The following is an 18,627-nucleotide window of genomic DNA, read 5'->3' as shown; positions in this document are numbered from 1 at the left end:
ATGGATCAGCTCAGTTTGGTTTCTATATTTGCCAATTTTAATTATTTTGATTCAATTCAATCTTTATATTTAAAAAAACTGAAATAACTCAATTGACTAAAATGTGAAAAAAAAAATATTTTTGTATTTTGTTATTTTGGTTTCAATTTTTTGAATTTGATAATCTATTCGGTCAGTTTGGTTCTATTTGATTTTTGATATAAATACGATTGATTAAGTTTGAGCAATTCAATCGATTTGATATTCTCCTCAAATGGTATCTTTACATTTTGTTTTTCTAATTTATTGTCTTGGGATATTGTTTCTTTAGCTTGGGATATGTCTTGATTTGTGTTTCATTTTTTTTGCAAATCTTTGTAGTCAAAGTAGTTATATATTATTCAAAAATTTTGTTAATTTAAACAAAACAAATTAAACATTCTATTATTTGGCTTCAATAAAATTAATAATAATTTAAAATTTTGTTTTATATAGTTTTGGACTAAAGATTATAACGTTATTATTTTTCTTTTCATAACAAGCCTAAAAAGTAAACTACCCAACAAGACAAAAAGGAACAAATGCACAAAGCAATCATTAGACAACAAACAAACGAAACTAACTAGTTGTACTACACGACAATAAATACTTGAAACGACACTCAATCTTATAAAACACTTAAAAACGACAACAAAAAACAAAACTACCAACGACACGAGATATATACCATCTCGAACAACTGCAAAACAACCTATTAAATATTTGACCATGCCTTAGTCATTGTTACAAATGTGAGACTTCTCCATGCCTAGATCCCTAAATAATAATTGAAACAACCATATTTATGGCTTTATTCATATTTCTCCATGTGAGACAAATTGTAACTTATAATATAAGAAAAAAGTATAAAAATGATGGAAATAACATTTCAATGACACTCGATGTGACATTCATACGTTTGTGTATCATCTACCGCCACATGTTAAAGGTTTGCACATTTGTTAATTAGCGACAAATATTTTATTTATTAAATAAAATTAATTATCGCTACTAATTAATCGAATTAAATTGATTAGAATTATCATTTTGGTTTCATTCAAGCTGTGGATCGGTTCAATTTGATTTCTAGATTTGCCAATTTTAATTATTTTGATTCGATTCGATCTTTATATTAAAAAAAATGAAATAACTAAATTGACTAAAATGTGAAAAAAAAAAAATAAATTTGCATTTTGTTATTTTGATTTTTCAATTTTTTTCTAATTTTTTGATTTTTTCGATTTGATAATCTATTCGGTCAGTTCGATTCTATTCGATTTTTGATATAAATTCAATTTATTAAGTTTGAGCAATTCAATCGATTTGATATTCTCCCCAAATGATATATTTACATTTTATTTTTTTAATTTATTGTTTTGTGATATTGTTTTATTCAGGATATGTCTTGATTTGTGTTGTTTTTTTTAGCAAATCTTTGCCATCAAAGTCGTTATTATTCAAAAATTTTGTTAATTTTTTTTAAAAAAATCAAACATTCTATTATTTGGCTTCAATAAAATTAAAAATAATTCATAAATTTGTCTTATATAGTTTTGGACTAGAGACTAAAATATTATTATTTTTCTTTCCGCAATAAGCTAAAAAGTAAACAACCCAACAAGAGAAAAAAGAATAAATGCATTAGGCAATCGTTAGATAACAAACAAACGAAACTAACTAGTTGTATTACACGACAAGAAATACTCGAAAAGACATTCAATCTTATAAAACACCTAAAACGACAACAAAAAACAAAACTACAAACGACACAAGATACCATCTCGAACAACTATAAAACAATCTACTAAATATTTGATCACACATTAGTCATTGTTATAAATGTGAGACTTCTCAATATCTAGATCCCTAAATAATAATTGAAACAACCATATTTATGGCTTTATCCATATTTATCCATGTGAGACGAATTGTAACTTATAATATAAGAAAAAAGTATAAAAATTATAGAAATAACATTTCAGTGACACCTGAAGTGACATTCATACGTTCGTGTATTATATAATTATTAATTAAACATGAACTATAATACACTCGTATAAAAATATTACACCAAGTGTCATTCTTAATATCTAAATAATATTTTTGTAAAAAAAAATATAAGATTATGTGGAATAAAATGAAAGTGATTTTTATATATGATCAAACGTAATGGATCACAAACTATCTAATGCTTCCATTTTTATCTTCTAGCTTCTACTAGATAATAATGTTAGTCTTCCTTTTTATTAATATTATATCACGTTCAACTAATCTCATATGTCCCGTCCACCTCAACTGATAACTTATATTAAACATTTTAGCCTAAATTTATATTTTATCCTTGTAATTTTATATATATATTTTTATAATTATTTAAATTTTTTATTATTTTAATTATACCCTTATACCTGTATTTTCAAGTTAATTTAATTCATATATTTTAATTTTTTTCGTGTAATAAATTAAACATTTCATTGTTTCAATTATACTATTAGATCTATATTTTTTAATCTATTGTATTTTGGCTTAAATAGAGTGTGACATGTATTTTATCATTTTATTTTATTTTTTAACATACAAAAGTATATGAAGTTAAATTAATAAAAAAATACAAGTACAAGGGTGTAATCGAAATAACGTAAAATTTAAATTAACACGCGAAAAAAATATTAAAATATAGAGGTTAAATTGATTCGAAAATCAAGTTCAAATGTGTAATAAAAATAACGAAAAATTCGAAGAATCATATAAAAAAAGTTAAAAGGATAAGAACAAAAATATGAATTTAGTCAAATATTTTAGGTTAAAAGTTACTCTTAAATTAGTAACTATAATTTAAAAATATGAAAATTGTAACTACTTAAGGTTTTTACGAATATGAATTAGTAACTATAATATGAAAATTGTAACTACTTAAATTAGTAACATATTTTCACTCGTTGCTGTCACGTGCCTCATTTTAGAAGAGCTGCTGACGTGTAAATCAAGATTAAAAAATTAAGTGGAAAGAAGATAAGGAAGAGAGAGCAAACAAAATGTGACTCTTTCAACTTATAGATTTATATATATATATATATTTATTAAAATAATATATATTTTGTCAATTAGCCAAAAAATAAAAAAATACTAACAATAAATACTTAATATTTTTAATTAAATATAATTGTGTATGATGTATTTTTTTTTATAACGTTAAAAATTTAAATGATTTTTTAATCATGATTCATTTTCTTCATAATATTAGGTGATCGAACAAGTTTATCTCGAGACGAAGTCTACGGATTTAGTCTTTTGGATAGATATAATCAATTACGTTATCTTGCATAGAGATATAATTGAATTTACGATCTCGTAATATTTTAAATTTTTATTCGTACGTAATGAATTATTTACATTATTTTGAATTATTAATTGTGGAACTTGTTTGATGTCTATATAATTAGGTTAATAGAAAAAAATTGAGAATCCAAACTAATCACACGGTGGATGTATTAGTAAACATATAATAATAATAATAAAAAAATAAAAATCAACATCAAGTGCAGTGCAGGATGATAAAAGCGAAGCAATGTCGAAAGGGGAATGACGCAAAAATAGAAAGAGGGACTCACACTTCATCTCGTCTCCGTAAAACCCTAACACCGAAATCGATCCCGAACGGGAGTTTATCCCCCAAATCGGCAGACCTTATCCTTGGATTCCTTGTTCACCGATCCTCCGTTCGATCGATCACTACACTTGGCATTCGAGTCCGTTTATCGGCGCCTTTTTGTTGTCGTGTATCGGCCTTCTTCGGGCATCAATTTCGTCGAATTTCGAAATTTGTTGGCGGTTTGTCTCTATTAGTGTAAGGCTGGCGAGCGTGGAAGGCGTGTAATGGCGGATCCGCCAGGTGTCCGCCGATTGCTCATGCTGGGTTCCCGTATAAGAAGGCCTTTCGAATCGCTTCTTCTGGGTTTAGGGTTTCCGATTTGTGGCGGTGGAGGTGAGTTTGGAGTACCGAGAGAGTGGAAAGCATGGTGACCGTGCTCCGCGTGCACCTTCCGTCGGACATTCCGATTGTAGGCTGCGAGCTTACGCCGTACGTGCTCTTGCGCCGTCCTGACAAGTCTGTTTCCACCGAGGATGTTCCTGAATCCGCTCCCCTTGACGGCCATTTCTTGAGATATAAGTGGTCAGTACTTCATCTCGCTTTTCTCTCATATCTCGAAGTTCAAGCGCCCCAGTTCATTTTTGATTCCAGTAAAAGTGGTCTTGATTAGTTTTTAGCTCTCTGGGTTGTTGGAAATGTTTGAATTTGAGGTTTGAATTTTGATAAACGATCTTAAATTGATAGACTCAGTGCATGTGGTTAGATGTTTGTATCTGTAGACTAGTTTTTAGTTTTTTCGTTTTTGAGAATTTTCTGTTGATGAATGGTCTTAAATAGGTAAGTTTGATGTTAGTCAATAGATGTTTGTGGTTGTGGACTGAATTTAAGAAGGGGTTTGTTTAAATTTGTGGTTCTTGTAGATTTTGCCCAATGTGAAAAAAACCAAATTCGAGGGGATCTTTCTGTGATTTAGGTTTCCCTACAATGCATAGAGGACAAATTGATATAGGAATGTGGCAAGAAGTGGACTAATGTGCAATTCCTAATAATAACAAGTTGAATAGTTTAACTTCCCCCTCTCCCAATCAAGACATGCTGAGTCTTGAGGTTGTTGGCAGAATTCAAGTCATTCTATAGTTTTTCTGTCAGTGTTTTCTTGTATTAATTGTGCTGTTATTTCATGTCAAAAAAGTTCATAATTGTCCACTGCTTTATTGGGTTACTAGTCTGTAACTGGCAGCTTGGATACTTTTTGTTGGTGAGTTTTACGATATGCGATAAAGGAAAGAAAAGACAAAAGTAATGTAACCTACTAGAATTTGGTTCCAATTCTGAAATTCAACCTTTTGATATGTTCTTGTGTCAGATAATCATGAATTTTGAGACAGTACTGCTACATTTAGCTATGTTCCTGTGGCTCACCGTCTTTGAAATCTATTGCTCTCATTGCCTTATTCGATTGCATTGCTGGTTTCAGAAGGTAGATTGAAGTAATTTCTTGATTGTCGTCAAGAGCATATATAAAATTTGATTTTCACAACTGGAACCAATTAGGTTGTGTTATTTTTTTTCTTTCCTTCCTTTATTGCCTACCATAAACATCACTGACAAAATGTATCCAAGCTGTCAGTTATGGACTAGTAACCCAATAATGCAAAGGACAATTATAAACTTTTGACGCGTCAGAAGTCATAACTGCACAAGTAATATGATAAAATGCTCAAAAAATGGAATTATAGAATGGTTTGAGTTCTTTTGACAATGTTAACACTTGGCTTGTCCTGATTGGTGAAGGGGGGGGAACTTAAACGTGTTCTTTTTAAAATTTAAAACTGTCACCAAAAAGTTTTACAAAATAAAACTCAAAATTTATTCCCACACTGCAATTCTCAAGCACATCACTCATTCCACACATCAACTTTTCTAAAAAAAATAAACAGAGCACTTATTTTTTCAAAAAATGGTATAACTGCAAATGCAGTTTATCGTTTGGAAACCTTAAACGACAAAGGCAGTTTATGGTTTTTTTTTGGCAGTTTATGGTTTTTTTTTGGCAGTTTATTCATTCCAAAAGCATAAACCGTGTTGCCATGCAGTTATGCTTGCGTAGTTGCCAAGCACAAAGTGCTGCGCTTTATGCTTTGCAAGCACAAACCACATGGTGGCCTTTATGCAAACATAAAGGCGGTTTATTCTTGCATATCCATAAAACGCATTGTGGTGATGTCATTTTTTTTTTGGGGCTTAAAAACGTGGTACGTTTTTTTACTAAGATTCTGAATAGAACGAGTGATGTGGTGAGATTTCTAGTATTTGAATAAGTTTTGATTGATTTTTTTTTTGTAAATTTTTTTGGTGATAGTTTTAAATTTGAAAAAGCTTGAACTTAAACTATTCAACTTGTAATTAGTGTGATTTGCACATTTGTCGATTTGCCTCATTCCTAAATTAATTTGTCCTCTATGCACTGTAGGAAAACCTAAATCGCTGAATTTGCTCACCATCCTTGAATGGTACTGCTTTCATTGCCTTAGTCAATTGCATTACTGGTTTCAGAAGGTAGATCGAAGGAATTATTAATTGCCATCAAGTTTCTACATTAAGCTGGAAATAACTTACTTTAAAATCCAATTTCTAGGCTAAGCAACCCACATTCTGATAGAGAACTAGGTTATTTTACTGGAATATTACCATAATTCAGCAAGTAGCGTTTTTTGCTTTTCTACCTGGTGGGAGATTATTTGCCTGGCATATGCTGGAAGTGTGGACAAATCTTCTAGTCAGTGGTACCTGGGTCAGGTGCTGCCAGCTTGAAGGAGACCAATGCAACTTCAAAAACATGCTTGTGAATCCACCTTCTAGGTGGGGAAAAATGTAGATAAAGAAATTTTAGCAGTATTAATGCTATCTCGATGTGGATTACTATTTTGATGTACGATATATCTTCATGGTCGTCTGATATAGCTGAAGCTACATTTGAGAAAGAATAATGAAAGAAGTTGGAGGAGTGACTTAACTAGAGATTTAATACTCTAAATGACCCTCTTAAAAGCTGGAATAAGCTTTGAATCTGAGACAAATAATTGGTATATTCAGCCTCAAAAGTTGCAGTATGTTAGTTTTTATAGATTCTAAGTTAGCTGGTCAACCTTCCCTCACTATTGCATACTAGTCCCAAAGCTAAGGGTCTGGAGCAGATCATTGACCATCACCTTAGACTTCTGAAGATATACTTAGTTACACACAAATTCCATAACTCTTAGAAACTCCAACCAGTACTCCAAAGGATAATAAAGAATATCTACCAAAAGTTTGCAATCAGTCAAGTTTCTAGACTGCTGCATCACCATTGTCGGCGTCAAATTTAGTTCCATGTTAGCTTATCATTTCTTTTCACAAGCATGGATTAGGAAAATGTTGTGTGAATCCACTTTGTAGTTTGATGTCATGCTTCATGTTCATATCCACTGTGCAATGTTGAAAAGTATGTACTGTGTTGCTTCATATCTTCCTTTTAATTATATATCTTTTTTTGGGGGGGAGGGGATAATTTTAGGTTTAAAGCACTCGTGGTTTTGTAAATTAGAGAATTTTTTTGTTTCAGTTATAGGAATTTTAGGAATGAAATGGATAGTGTGAATTTCATTTATCTTATATGAGAACAAATAGAACATGTGCTACATCCTTTGCTTAGTACTGCTTCAAGTCTGCATCTTTGAAAGCAATGGATCAATTGTTGACAATTTTTAACAATGAAATATATATGTATATGTATAGGTTCAGTAAATTTTAGATGGCAATACTCACTGAGTTTTGTCTCTATCCATTATTGTTTTCAATGTTGGGAAGGGCATGCATGCTTTATTTAGTAATGATCATCTTTAGATAAAATGAATTGGTTGATTAATATGAGAGAATTCACAAATTAGGTTGAAATGGCACCTATTGAAGATAAGATGTAGAAGACATGATTAAGATGGTTTAGACATGTAAGAAGAAGACTAAAAGATGTACCTACGAGGCAAATATATGGAAGGAAAGGTTGTACAAGAAGAGATAGATGAAGACTGAAGAAAACTTGGTCAGAAACCTTTAGATATGACAAGAGATATAATAGTCTTACAAAAAACTTGACCATGGATAGAGATGATTGGAGAGTTAGAATTCATATAGCCAACTCCGCCTAGTAAAATTGAGGTCTGGGATGATGATGATAAATTCATAAATTAATGGTTGGTAATGGTATGTCGATGATGTGCTTTCCTTGGAGATTTTATACAGTTTCTGTTGGTTGTTCTAGGTACTTATCATTCAATGCAAGGTTACTTGAACAGGATTGTTAATGTTTTGTAAATAACTAGCTGATGATGGTTTATGAACCTATATATTCAACATCTCTTTGCGTTTGATGAGAATATCATTTATATGAATGTTGGATGCTCAAGGAGAAGATTTTATATGGGAAGTGGAATTGTTCCATGAATTTGGGGGCTTTCAATGGTTACAATTCTTTGATCCTTGCGCACATATGAGACTGAATGTAGGAAAATTTATTGTTTGTTATTATTATTATTTTTCTACTTGTTAGGATTTGGATTTTGTAGAATCTAGATGACTTGCTGTGACATCAAGGATCATCTTAGCTGCCTTTTAAGACAGTGGTAGGGGGATTTTATTAGTAGTCACCTTTGCACCTTGTGTGAATATAAAAGTGCCTCTAATTTGGTGAGCCAATAACTTACAAATGCACAATAAAATGGTCTGTGTCATTTATCTAATTATATGGAGAATTTTCGCTGAGGCGGCCATGCTTACACCATTCAGACTCTGAGATCATCAGTTTATGGCCAAAAGTATTGCACCTATATTGCTATTAAGTATTCAAGCTAACGAGGCAACTTCTCTGTTGGGTTTTTGCATGGAGAATTATTTCTAGAAGACGAAGATTAGAACCTGTTAGAATGAAGATGAAGTCCGACTGATTTTATTCTAAGTTAGATTAGTTAACTTAGTTGTTCTATTATGAGGGATATATTAGTCTTTTGTATAGGCTAAGTAGTTAACCTTGTAATTACCGCCCCTATAGTTTATAAATAGGAGGTGAGAGGCTCAAAGTCGGTCATAACAAATCATTCTATGGTTTCTCTGCATGCAAGTGATATTGCCGAGAAAGAGAGAAAGGCTTAGAGAGAAAGTTTGTCCTTGTATTCTCTTGTGTGAACTGTGAACTTGTGTGAGAGAGAAAAAGAAGGCTCTTGTATCTTGTTTCATGCGGTTTCTAGTGGATTTGTCTCTCGGAGAGAAGGCTGGATGTAGGATTGCGCTTTGGAGTCCGGACCAGGATAATTCTGTGCCTCTTTGTTTGGTTTGATTGCTCTTTTACTTTAGTTTCCTTGCTGTTTTCATTTCCTGTTATATATATTCTGTTGTGGGTTTGATTTCCGGGTGAGGAGTGAAGAGAGATTGGCAAACTTAAGCATTGAATCGGTTTCTAAGAGCTCCTAATCCTAACATTCTCAAATTCTAGCTTTATGTATGCTTTTCTGAAGTTCATATCCTTTTCTGTTTGGGTCACCAGTTACTTTTGGTATGTTTATATGATAAAAATTATCATTTATTATAGTTGGAGCCTTCAATTTTAATAATGTGGTGTACAATATAGTCTATGGTGACTCTTAAAATTAATATGCGAAGAGAGGGCCATAATGGCAAAAATGTTGGGGCTAAATTATCTGGACACATGCACAGAGACGCACAAAAAGCTAATGCAATGATTGGTTGCCCCATTATTGGCACATGACAGCTGTAACATTCTTTGAAAGACCTTCCAGGCTAAATGCCACAGATAATGATCCCCTGACATAATTGTTGAGTTTGGAAAGTAAGTTTTAATGAAACTATGTTTTTAACCATTTTATGTGGTAAATGAGTGCTTTGTTCGGCAAAGTGGAAAGAGGCAGAAGTAGTCATTTCAAGTGACATAATTACTGAGTACCTTTCTATGTTTGATATTATAATTATGTTTTTTATCCAAAACTGATGGTTGTATCAGTATATTTAACATAAGAGATGTAAATGCATCTTAAATTAGTTTGTAGCATGATGGACATTATGAATTAGATTATGAATCTGAGCAGTACAGTAGGAAATCAAATCAGGAGTTTAATAACCAATGAATTTCTTAGAATATGAGATAGTAGTTAATGATGAATTTGGCATGTAGTTTATTTATACAATTTTATTGGAGAACTTGATCTACTGATCAGATCTATTGATGAATGCTGCATAGAATTTTCTTTACTGAATTTTATTAGAGAACTTGATCTGCTAATCAGATAAGTGAAAATGGTTACTGTTGCATTGGTGTTTTAACCTATTTCTCATAATTACAATTTTATTGGAGAACTTGATCTACTGATCAGATCCATTGATGAATGCTGCATAGAATTTTCTTTACGGAATTTTATTAGAGAACTTGATCTGCTGATCAGATAAGTGAAAATGGTTACCGTTGTATTGGTGTTTTAACCTATATCTCATAATGGTGATGATGTTTGGTTGGAACTTTTTCATGATGCAGGTAGGATTGTGAACAAATTGGTTCTACCTCCATTTCTCTTTTTCTTTCTTGTTCCATGAGCCCCTGCCCAGGTCTAATTTTTCCATGCATAAAATCGAAAAGGGTCTGAGTATCTTGACGATATCTGCTACTGGTTCATAGTGTTAAAAATTTATGCTTCTTTTGATAACAAAGTACTATTGTGTGCTAGATTCCCATGTCTCTTATTGCAATATTTATTTATGCTTCCTTTAATGTTTTGAAATATTTGATTGAGTTTCTGGCAGACAACCTGATCTGTATTTGTTTTGCAGGTATCGCATACAAAATGATAGGAAGTTTGCCATCTGCAGTGTACATCCTACCGAGCCAGCTACATTGCAGTGCCTAGGATGTGTTAAGGCCAAAATACCAGTTGTCAAAAGTTACCATTGTTCCACTAAATGTTTTTCAGATGCGTGGCAGCATCATCGTGTTCTGCATGAGCGTGCTGCTAGTGCAGTAAATGAGAATGGGGCCGAGGATGAAGAACTATTTGGCCGTTTCAATAGCACAGGATCTGGGGTAGGTTTACCTGCTTCCCAATCAAGCCCTAGCTTGGCCAATGGTTCTACACCTGTATATCCGCCATCAATTTCACAAAGAAGTGGGGGTGAAACGTGGTTTGAAGTTGGATACTCTAAGACTTATACACCGACAGCTGATGATATTGGCCATGTACTTAAGTTTGAGTGCATTGTAGTAGATGTGGAAACAAAACTACCAGTGGGGCATGCTAATACTCTTTTAACTTCCCATGTCATTCCAGCTCCAACCCCTACTCCCCGAAAGTTGATCTCTGTCAGTGGAATTGATTTGATTGGACATTTGGATCCAGATGGTCGTATTTCATCCACAGGAACTTTTACGGTGCTCTCTTACAACATCTTATCTGATTCGTCTGCCACAACCGACTTTTATAGCTACTGCCCTTCTTGGGCTCTTTCATGGCCTTATCGCAGGCAGAATCTGTTACGAGAAATAGTTGGATATCGCGCTGACATTGTTTGTCTTCAAGAGGTACATAAACACACAATAGAACAATTGCTTCATAAATGTTGAAAAAGTTTCATTTTAAGCAAGTTCTTGAGAATTGATTTGCATTAAAGTGAAATTTTCATGATTGGAAATTAAAATTCTTGAAGAGGCACTGAGAAGAAAAATTATAGTCTGTAACATTTAGTGCTACTAGACATGGTTTAAGGATTCAATCCTGAATGTTGCGTTGTTTCTTGAAGTTAGTTATCTTCAAATAGAATTTTTTATAAATGTCCATACTCTGAAGGACTTAAAAACCTTGCCTATCCAATAAAAAGTAAAACATAAAACATCAAACAATAAATTAAAATAAAAAAAGAGAGTGAAACTTAATTGAAAATTTGCATGCACTTCACATGGATTACTTAACTGCCTGGATGGGAGGTACGCATGGTGCTGTTTCCTTGTCAACACGAGAGCAGTAAAAAGAATTATAATTTTTATGATTGTGCTTAATTAGTTTTGTTTTACGTGTCTGGCTAGTTTTATTAAAAAAAATTCTCTTCATTTTTCGTTGGGTAAATATTTTGAAGAACTAGTTATTGAAAATGCAATTTTAATGTTGGTGGGTCATCATCTGTTTTACGTTCTTAACAACATTCAGCAGTTTCAAAGTGGATAAGAAGAATGCCTTCACGGCAATGCATGTTCTATATTAGTTCTGACTGATGGCAAACAGTTACAATTCATTTGGCAGAGAATTCGACTCTTCAATCATTTGTACCCTGTATCAGTAGGGATGCATTTGATCTTTTTGTTAAATAAACTCATAAGCGAAAAGAAGGTTATGTCATTACTGTTATGTAACTTATGTTGGATCCAGCCCTAGTTTTGAGATTGCATTTTTGGCCCCTGGGAGTCAACTATTAACTGATTTGTATGGATAATTCTTGCTTCCAAGCGCTGGCTAATCAAACAGTTGTTGCATCTTCTTTCAGGTTCAAAGCGACCATTTCGAAGAATTTTTTGCCCCTGAGCTGGATAAGCATGGTTATCAAGCTCTTTTTAAAAGAAAAACGTCAGAGGTTGGTTGATCAATTTTTGCCTTGTGGCTGTAGCCTTTCAGGGGGAAAAAGAAAAGAATAAGAAGTTTTCAGTTCATGTTGTCTTGCAGGTGTTCAGTGGAAGTATTAATACAATTGATGGTTGTGCAACATTTTTCCGCAGAGATAGGTTTTCTCATGTAAAAAAATATGAGGTATGAAATTTTATTGTGAGGCCTACTCCATAGCACGCTTAAACTTTAATGGGAATGTACCTTACTGAAAATTGTGCTTGTATTTTCACAGGTTGAGTTTAATAAAGCTGCACAGTCTTTAACTGAAGCATTGGTTCCTACTGCTCAGAAAAAAGCTGCACTGAATCGATTACTTAAGGTGGCTTGAATGAATGGTTTTTTTGGGCTTATGTCCATATCTTTTGTTGTATGTTGGCTTAACATTGCTTATGCCAATTAATTGTTTTTATAGGATAATGTTGCACTGATAGTGGTTCTAGAAGCAAAATTTAGTAACCAGGGGATTGATAATCCTGGGAAACGTCAGCTTGTTTGCGTGGTAAGAAATGTTGTGCGTTTTTCTTTTGCTGTCAATCTACCAATTCTGCTGCTGCTACAAGTCTGACTATTTGTTTTTTGTGGCTTCTAATTTCCAGTTGATTTTTTGTGTATTGTTTACCAGCACTTTGTGAGGTTCCCTTGTTGAGTGCAATTCTGCATTCAAAATGACCCCAATATGACCTTGTTGGCATGATGGTATAACTTTGTGGACCGTAGAATTTGACCAGCCAACTACCCTCTTGATACCTGTAGCTACTATATTTGTGATGTACTCATAAAAAAATAACAAATGAATAAGGTAATAAAAAAATGCTATTGATAGGTGATTAGGAGAAAATAAGATATCACTAGCCTTTCATCAATTTTAAGTAATAATTATTTTTTCTTTATAGATTAACCTTCAAAATTGTTCTTGTTTCTCATTATTATCAATCATTTCTTAAACGAGCTCTTTAACTTCACTCCAGCCCAACTGTTGAGAGTGGCTAGAAGTTGAGGTTTTGCTGTTATGGGTATAGAATTCACTTTATTGTCTTGTCTTCTTACTGTTTGTGCTATTAGGTTGAATGGTCTTTGCCCATGGAAAATATGGAATTCTGGCTAATGCATTTTTTGGATTACTGGATTGTGCATTTCCCATATTCTTGCTGGACAAGGACAATTACTTTGCGTAGAGAATGTCATCAATACTTGCAGGGTGGGGAAGCGTAAGGGAATATTTATGGGCCTAACTTAATCAGTAATTTGGTAACCTAACTGAGATAGTATGTTGGTCCCTGGCCTGCCTATTGGGAATTGTACCTCCATAACATAAGTTTATGGAGGTATGGTTATGCCTCACATCTTATTCTTCACCAGATACCTTATGGGTTCAATTTTCTTTCTCAAATGAAATTTAATTGTCCATCTTCAGCCATTTTTGTGTGGCAAAGCAGTGCTTGCTAAGTCTTATACGATCAGAGTTTTTTTTCTATTTTCTTTTTATATTCTGCTTCTTCATTTGTCTATTGCTTTGGTGAGCATTGTTGTAGCATGTCATGACTATAATTTTCTTATGGATTTGGAGCATAGGCAAATACGCATGTGAACATCCACCAAGATTTGAAGGATGTAAAGCTCTGGCAGGTTCTCATTTAAAACCTGTTTTCCTCGATCTTTATACTTGTTCCTTCATTTGCTCTACTTATGTAACATGGTCTATTCGTGTCTTCTATCTTTAAGGTTCATACTCTGTTAAAAGGATTGGAAAAAATAGCTGCCAGTGCAGACATTCCTATGCTAGTGTGTGGGGATTTTAATTCTGTTCCTGGAAGGTCTGTCTGCTGTTCTTTTAGTATTAAATGCCTGATGTGCTGCTTGTCTTTGAATTTTCAATGAAAACTATTAATGTCTTCTTACAGTGCCCCTCATGCGCTCCTTGCGATGGGAAAGGTTGATCCTATGCACCCTGATTTAGTTCTGGACCCTATTGGAATCTTACGCCCTGCTGGCAAGCTGACACATCAGCTGCCATTGGTAACGTATCTGTCCATAAACACATTGCTTTAGGGGCTTGCTGCAAGTATATAGTTGGTTATCTTTTTCGTTTATTTATTTGTCTGTTACAGGTGAGTGCACTTTAGGAGCATCCCGCAAGTATATAGTTGGTTATCTTTTTTGTTTATTTATTTGTCTGTAACAGGTGAGTGCTTACTCATCATTTGCAAGAATGGGGGTTGGTCTTGGCTTAGAACAACATAGGAGGAGAATGGACCCTACTACCAACGAACCCTTGTTTACGAACTGCACCAGGGACTTCATTGCTACTGTGGATTACATATTTTATTCAGGTATAATCAACCTAATTTTGGTTGATAAGTTCTATTTGTTAAATATTTTCTTGGTTACCTTCATAATTCTTTTCATATTTTCTTGCCTACCTTAATACTAATCTTTTACTAATATTTTACCTTATAAAAATTATAGCAGAGTTTTGTAGCTTAAATAGAACCAATGTATGTATCTATACAGTAGTTTAAGTGATTTAATATCTGTTTTCAGCTGACTCGTTGACTGTGGAGTCTTTGTTGGAGCTCTTGGATGAGGATAGCTTGAGAAAAGATACAGCGCTTCCTTCTCCGGAGTGGTCTTCAGATCATATAGCACTTTTAGCTGAATTTCGCTGCAAGCCTAGAACTAGACGCTGATGCTATTGATAAGGTCAATTTCTTTGCTTTTTCCTGGCAAGCGAATATTTTACTTTTTTCTTGTCATCTTCTTGTCCTGTAGAGTTTACAGTTTGTTTATAAGGTGTGCTAGTAGAGTTACCAGAATTTGAAATGATCTTGAAATTGTCATCTGAAAGGAGAAATCAGAGGAACTTCACCTGAGAAACATATATTTTGAATCATCTGCAGTGATCATGAGCATATAATAATTAGTTTTTCAATGCAGATAAAAAAAAAGAATAAGAAAAAGGTTCCGACAACATGGGGAGTGAAACTCTATGTTTGTGATTGAAACCATTCTTTTACTTTTATGTAAACTGAACTAGATTGGGATTGCTTTGCTTGGTTGCTGTGGATAGCCAGTCCTTGTGGCCAGATTGCTTGGTTGGTGGGTACAGGTAGTAATATTTGCTGGATGTTTTACCTGCCATAGTCCAGGATAGTCAACTGTTGTAGGAATTTCAACTCTTTACCCCAACGAGTATTTTTAGGCTGTGTTTCATGTGGTTGAGGTTTTGGGCTTCCCCAGTTCATCATACGATTGCCCATGTGTTTTGCGAACTGGACTGCATGTGGTAACAACTTGAATCTGGAACATGAACAAGGACATGTTTTCATCTTTGCATGTGGAATTTAGGAATGTGGAAGAGTTCTTGCTACACAAAACTAGAGAAGTTTCGATGACGGTTTTATTCATTGTACTGCATTCTGTATAGGGAACTAATTTCGTGAAATTCAAAATGTTTACTGATTTCAGCTTTTCATTTCTGTTAGGAGGGAAAAAGCTAAATTGTGGAGCTGTGTAGGTTCAACTCTGTTTCAATGTTCTATTACTGCAATTAAGTGCAGTCTGTAAAATTGGCTGGAATTCTGCATAACTGTCACTGTGAATGGTAAATTTAAGGCTTTATGACTAAATTTGGTCTTGTTATGGGGTGTCTTATCCTAATCTTTTTTGTTTGGGGAAGGTGGGGTTGGGCTTTTCTAGGTGGTTTACTAAGTTGATGTGCCTCAACATATGATCATTGTGCTCTTGTTTTATTGTTATATTGCTGAGCTGTGTTTAGCCTTATTCAGAGGAAGAAAGAGAAGAAAAAAAAATGTTTGAATTACTTGGAAGAATCTTGGTTACTTACCTTTTTCTATTGCTTCCAGGTCAGCTCAGGAGTGAATCCTAAAGATAGAAGAAGTGTAGAGATATCAAAGGAGAAGGATAAGTTATTGTAAGAATGGTAATCATGCTTGCTATGTTCTTCCCTAGGTATCTGATCATGGGATACTTGATATCATATGCTTTGCATTGTGCTTCCTTGTCAAATGGAGATGTTATGGATATGTATAGAAGTTCATTCAGCAATACCAACAAGTGCAATATATTTAACCAATTTGTACTTTGACTAGAATTTTCTGCAAAGCCAGATTAGCTATTAGTATTTAGTAGTTGTAGCCTGCAGTCCTTTCAAATGTTTGGATTGGATTTCTGGGCTAGCTTTGCTTTTGGTTGCTGAGAGGATGGATGTAAAAAGAAAAGGGTTGGAGGGAGCCATGTTGCCTTCTTGTCCTCCAGTTTTCTGCAGCCAAATTGTAATAGATAGCTAGAAGACTTGGAATTTGGATATAAACAAAAATATAGCACCAAAGCGCCAGATTTCTGAAATAGGATTTTACTTGCTTGTTTAATTATTTTTTGTCCGTTTACCCTGCATTGTGAAAGAATTGTTTTGCTATTGCCCAGTTGTGTTACTACATATCTCTAGCATGTCGTTTGTGCTTGCATAATTGTTATCCTGAATATTTCATTTCACAGTCCTCAATTGCACCATACAGGTTGCATGTTTATGCGACTGATTCAGTCTGTTTGGTTTGGCTATGAACTGGTTTTAATTTTTGTTATATTTTTATTTTTTAGTATCCTCTTTATGTGATGGAAAGGTTAGCTCCAATCGCAACAGGTTCATTCAACTAATAATTAACTTGTAGTTGAAGAAAGATACATAATAGAGAGAAAGAGCTGCAAGTAATAAAGGCAAAAAGAAAAAACTCACATATCATGGTATTATTAACCCTAGAAAGGAAAGATGAAAATCAAGAATAGGAAAACTTTGCCTGGATCTTCCCATGTATGCCAGAATTGTTATTCTTCCACTTTACATCTCTACCATGCTTTGCATTCATCTCCTCCCTCTCCCTCGTTCATGCGGTTTATTATATACACGAACATGTTGTGCTGTTGAGTGTGATTTAGTTACTGTTTCGACATGACATCTAACATTGACAAGTCATTTCCATGACAAACCAAGGCATCTGTTGCTCATTCTGATTGATTGTTGAAACAAGAATGTTGGTGTTCAATAGTTCCATTAATGTCATCAATAGCTAGCTAATGTACAATGAGTTAGGAGGGACTGGCAACTGTTACATGTGGCTTTCAGAGAAGTGGGTTCATGTGAGACCTCTTCATGCTTGAAGTAAGCAGATTTGGTGTGACAGTGGCTATAACTTGTAGCTTTCCCTTGTACTTTTCCACCTAAAATTGGTGGGGAGGAGCAAATCCCGAAGACTGAAGACACTCCAATAGTAAACCTAGTTGTTCAACTTTCTTGTTGACACGGCTGCTAGCTCTTTAAGAGACCTGGTTTGGTGTGAAGCACCAAGTCTTAAGTTGTTTGGTAGGTGAATTCTAGGGTAACAAGTGGTGCCCGCAAGTGCCCCATTTGTTTTTACGCCACATCTCCTTTGAATTGCACAGAACCCTTTGCATTGTATTGCACTCTCTCTTTCATTGATACCCTAAAAGCCCTCCCCCCCATCATGGGATGTTTAGTGGGAGTATTGTAGTCTCTAGTCATGGGACATTACAATACAAATCATAAATCATACTTCTTATTGCACATGATAATATCACAATACTACGAGCCATTGAGAATATGGAAAAGAATGCCTAAGAATTTAAACCTTCTTGTTGTGGGTCTTTGAGTCATTTCTCTTGCTTGATGGGTGCACTAATTTGACAGTGTTTGATCGTCTCATTCTCTCAATTTCATGTTTGCTCTTAAGTGATGGGATGATACAGATTTTAGTTGAGAGAGGGACTTAATGTCCACCTTAATAGATGCTTGAGGGACTCTGCCAAACACTGGGCCATGAATGTGGTTTGATCTCTCTTTGAGTGTATTCATTGGCTAAATTCATTAATTCAACTTAAAGCGTTCCATGAACCTTCTATTAACGCAGTGAATGAACATGGTAAAATAAATATTTCATAATAAGACTAATGTCCAAGAACATTAGTTTTAGCCAATGTGCCTCGTGTATAATTAACTTTATGCATTTTGAACTCATGTACGTTCCCCTAAGACTACATTAACTAATGTATACAATTATTAAAAGTCATATATATATATATTTGGTACATAGCTTTTGGTGTGGTCGTGAAGGTCCCTAAATGTACCCCAAATTCTTGCAATTTCCATGTCGATTCTTGGTCCAAATAAAGGAGTAGTTGGCAGCTAACCTAAGAAAGAAAGAAAAGAAAGAAGTTAGTCAATTTTTTTTGCATCTAATGTTGCAATGGGAGGAAGATGGAAGTAACCAAATAATATAAAAAGCTTATACC

The 18,627-nt window shown here is 34.0% G+C and overlaps 1 protein-coding gene across 2 annotated transcripts; it reads left to right on the top strand.

Moving 5' to 3' along the window:
• The first annotated feature begins 3,594 nt into the window (after positions 1 to 3,594).
• On the top strand, positions 3,595 to 16,691 carry LOC127788835 (carbon catabolite repressor protein 4 homolog 1-like). Of its 2 annotated transcripts, XR_008020457.1 has the most exons (13): positions 3,595 to 4,192; positions 10,484 to 11,228; positions 12,185 to 12,271; positions 12,361 to 12,444; positions 12,536 to 12,622; positions 12,716 to 12,802; positions 13,876 to 13,929; positions 14,026 to 14,117; positions 14,205 to 14,319; positions 14,486 to 14,633; positions 14,845 to 15,003; positions 15,786 to 15,904; positions 16,167 to 16,691. XR_008020457.1 is itself a non-coding variant. In XM_052317470.1 (12 exons), the coding sequence occupies exons 1-11, from the start codon at positions 4,035 to 4,037 to the stop codon at positions 14,988 to 14,990; spliced, it is 1,803 nt and encodes a 600-aa protein (XP_052173430.1). In that variant the 5' UTR covers positions 3,595 to 4,034; the 3' UTR covers positions 14,991 to 15,003; positions 16,167 to 16,691. The 2 variants fall into 2 exon arrangements, 1 of the variants encoding a protein (XP_052173430.1); XM_052317470.1 differs by lacking the exon at positions 15,786 to 15,904.
• The last annotated feature ends 1,936 nt before the right edge of the window (positions 16,692 to 18,627 follow it).

Source organism: Diospyros lotus, chromosome 13 (genome assembly GCF_014633365.1).
Source record: "Diospyros lotus cultivar Yz01 chromosome 13, ASM1463336v1, whole genome shotgun sequence".
NCBI lineage: Eukaryota > Viridiplantae > Streptophyta > Magnoliopsida > Ericales > Ebenaceae > Diospyros > Diospyros lotus.
The sequence above is the reverse complement of the archived record's forward strand: the minus strand, read 5'-3'. Positions and strand labels throughout refer to the sequence as shown.

Bases quoted from the DNA above. Each gene is read 5' to 3' on its own strand.
- LOC127788835 (XM_052317470.1), top strand. From the start codon at position 4,035: ATGGTGACCGTGCTCCGCGTGCACCTTCCGTCGGACATTCCGATTGTA. The intron at 12,623-12,715 runs GTGGCTTGAATG...TTGTTTTTATAG, and splicing joins CACTGAATCGATTACTTAAG to GATAATGTTGCACTGATAGT. The intron at 13,930-14,025 runs GTTCTCATTTAA...TCTATCTTTAAG, and splicing joins AGGATGTAAAGCTCTGGCAG to GTTCATACTCTGTTAAAAGG.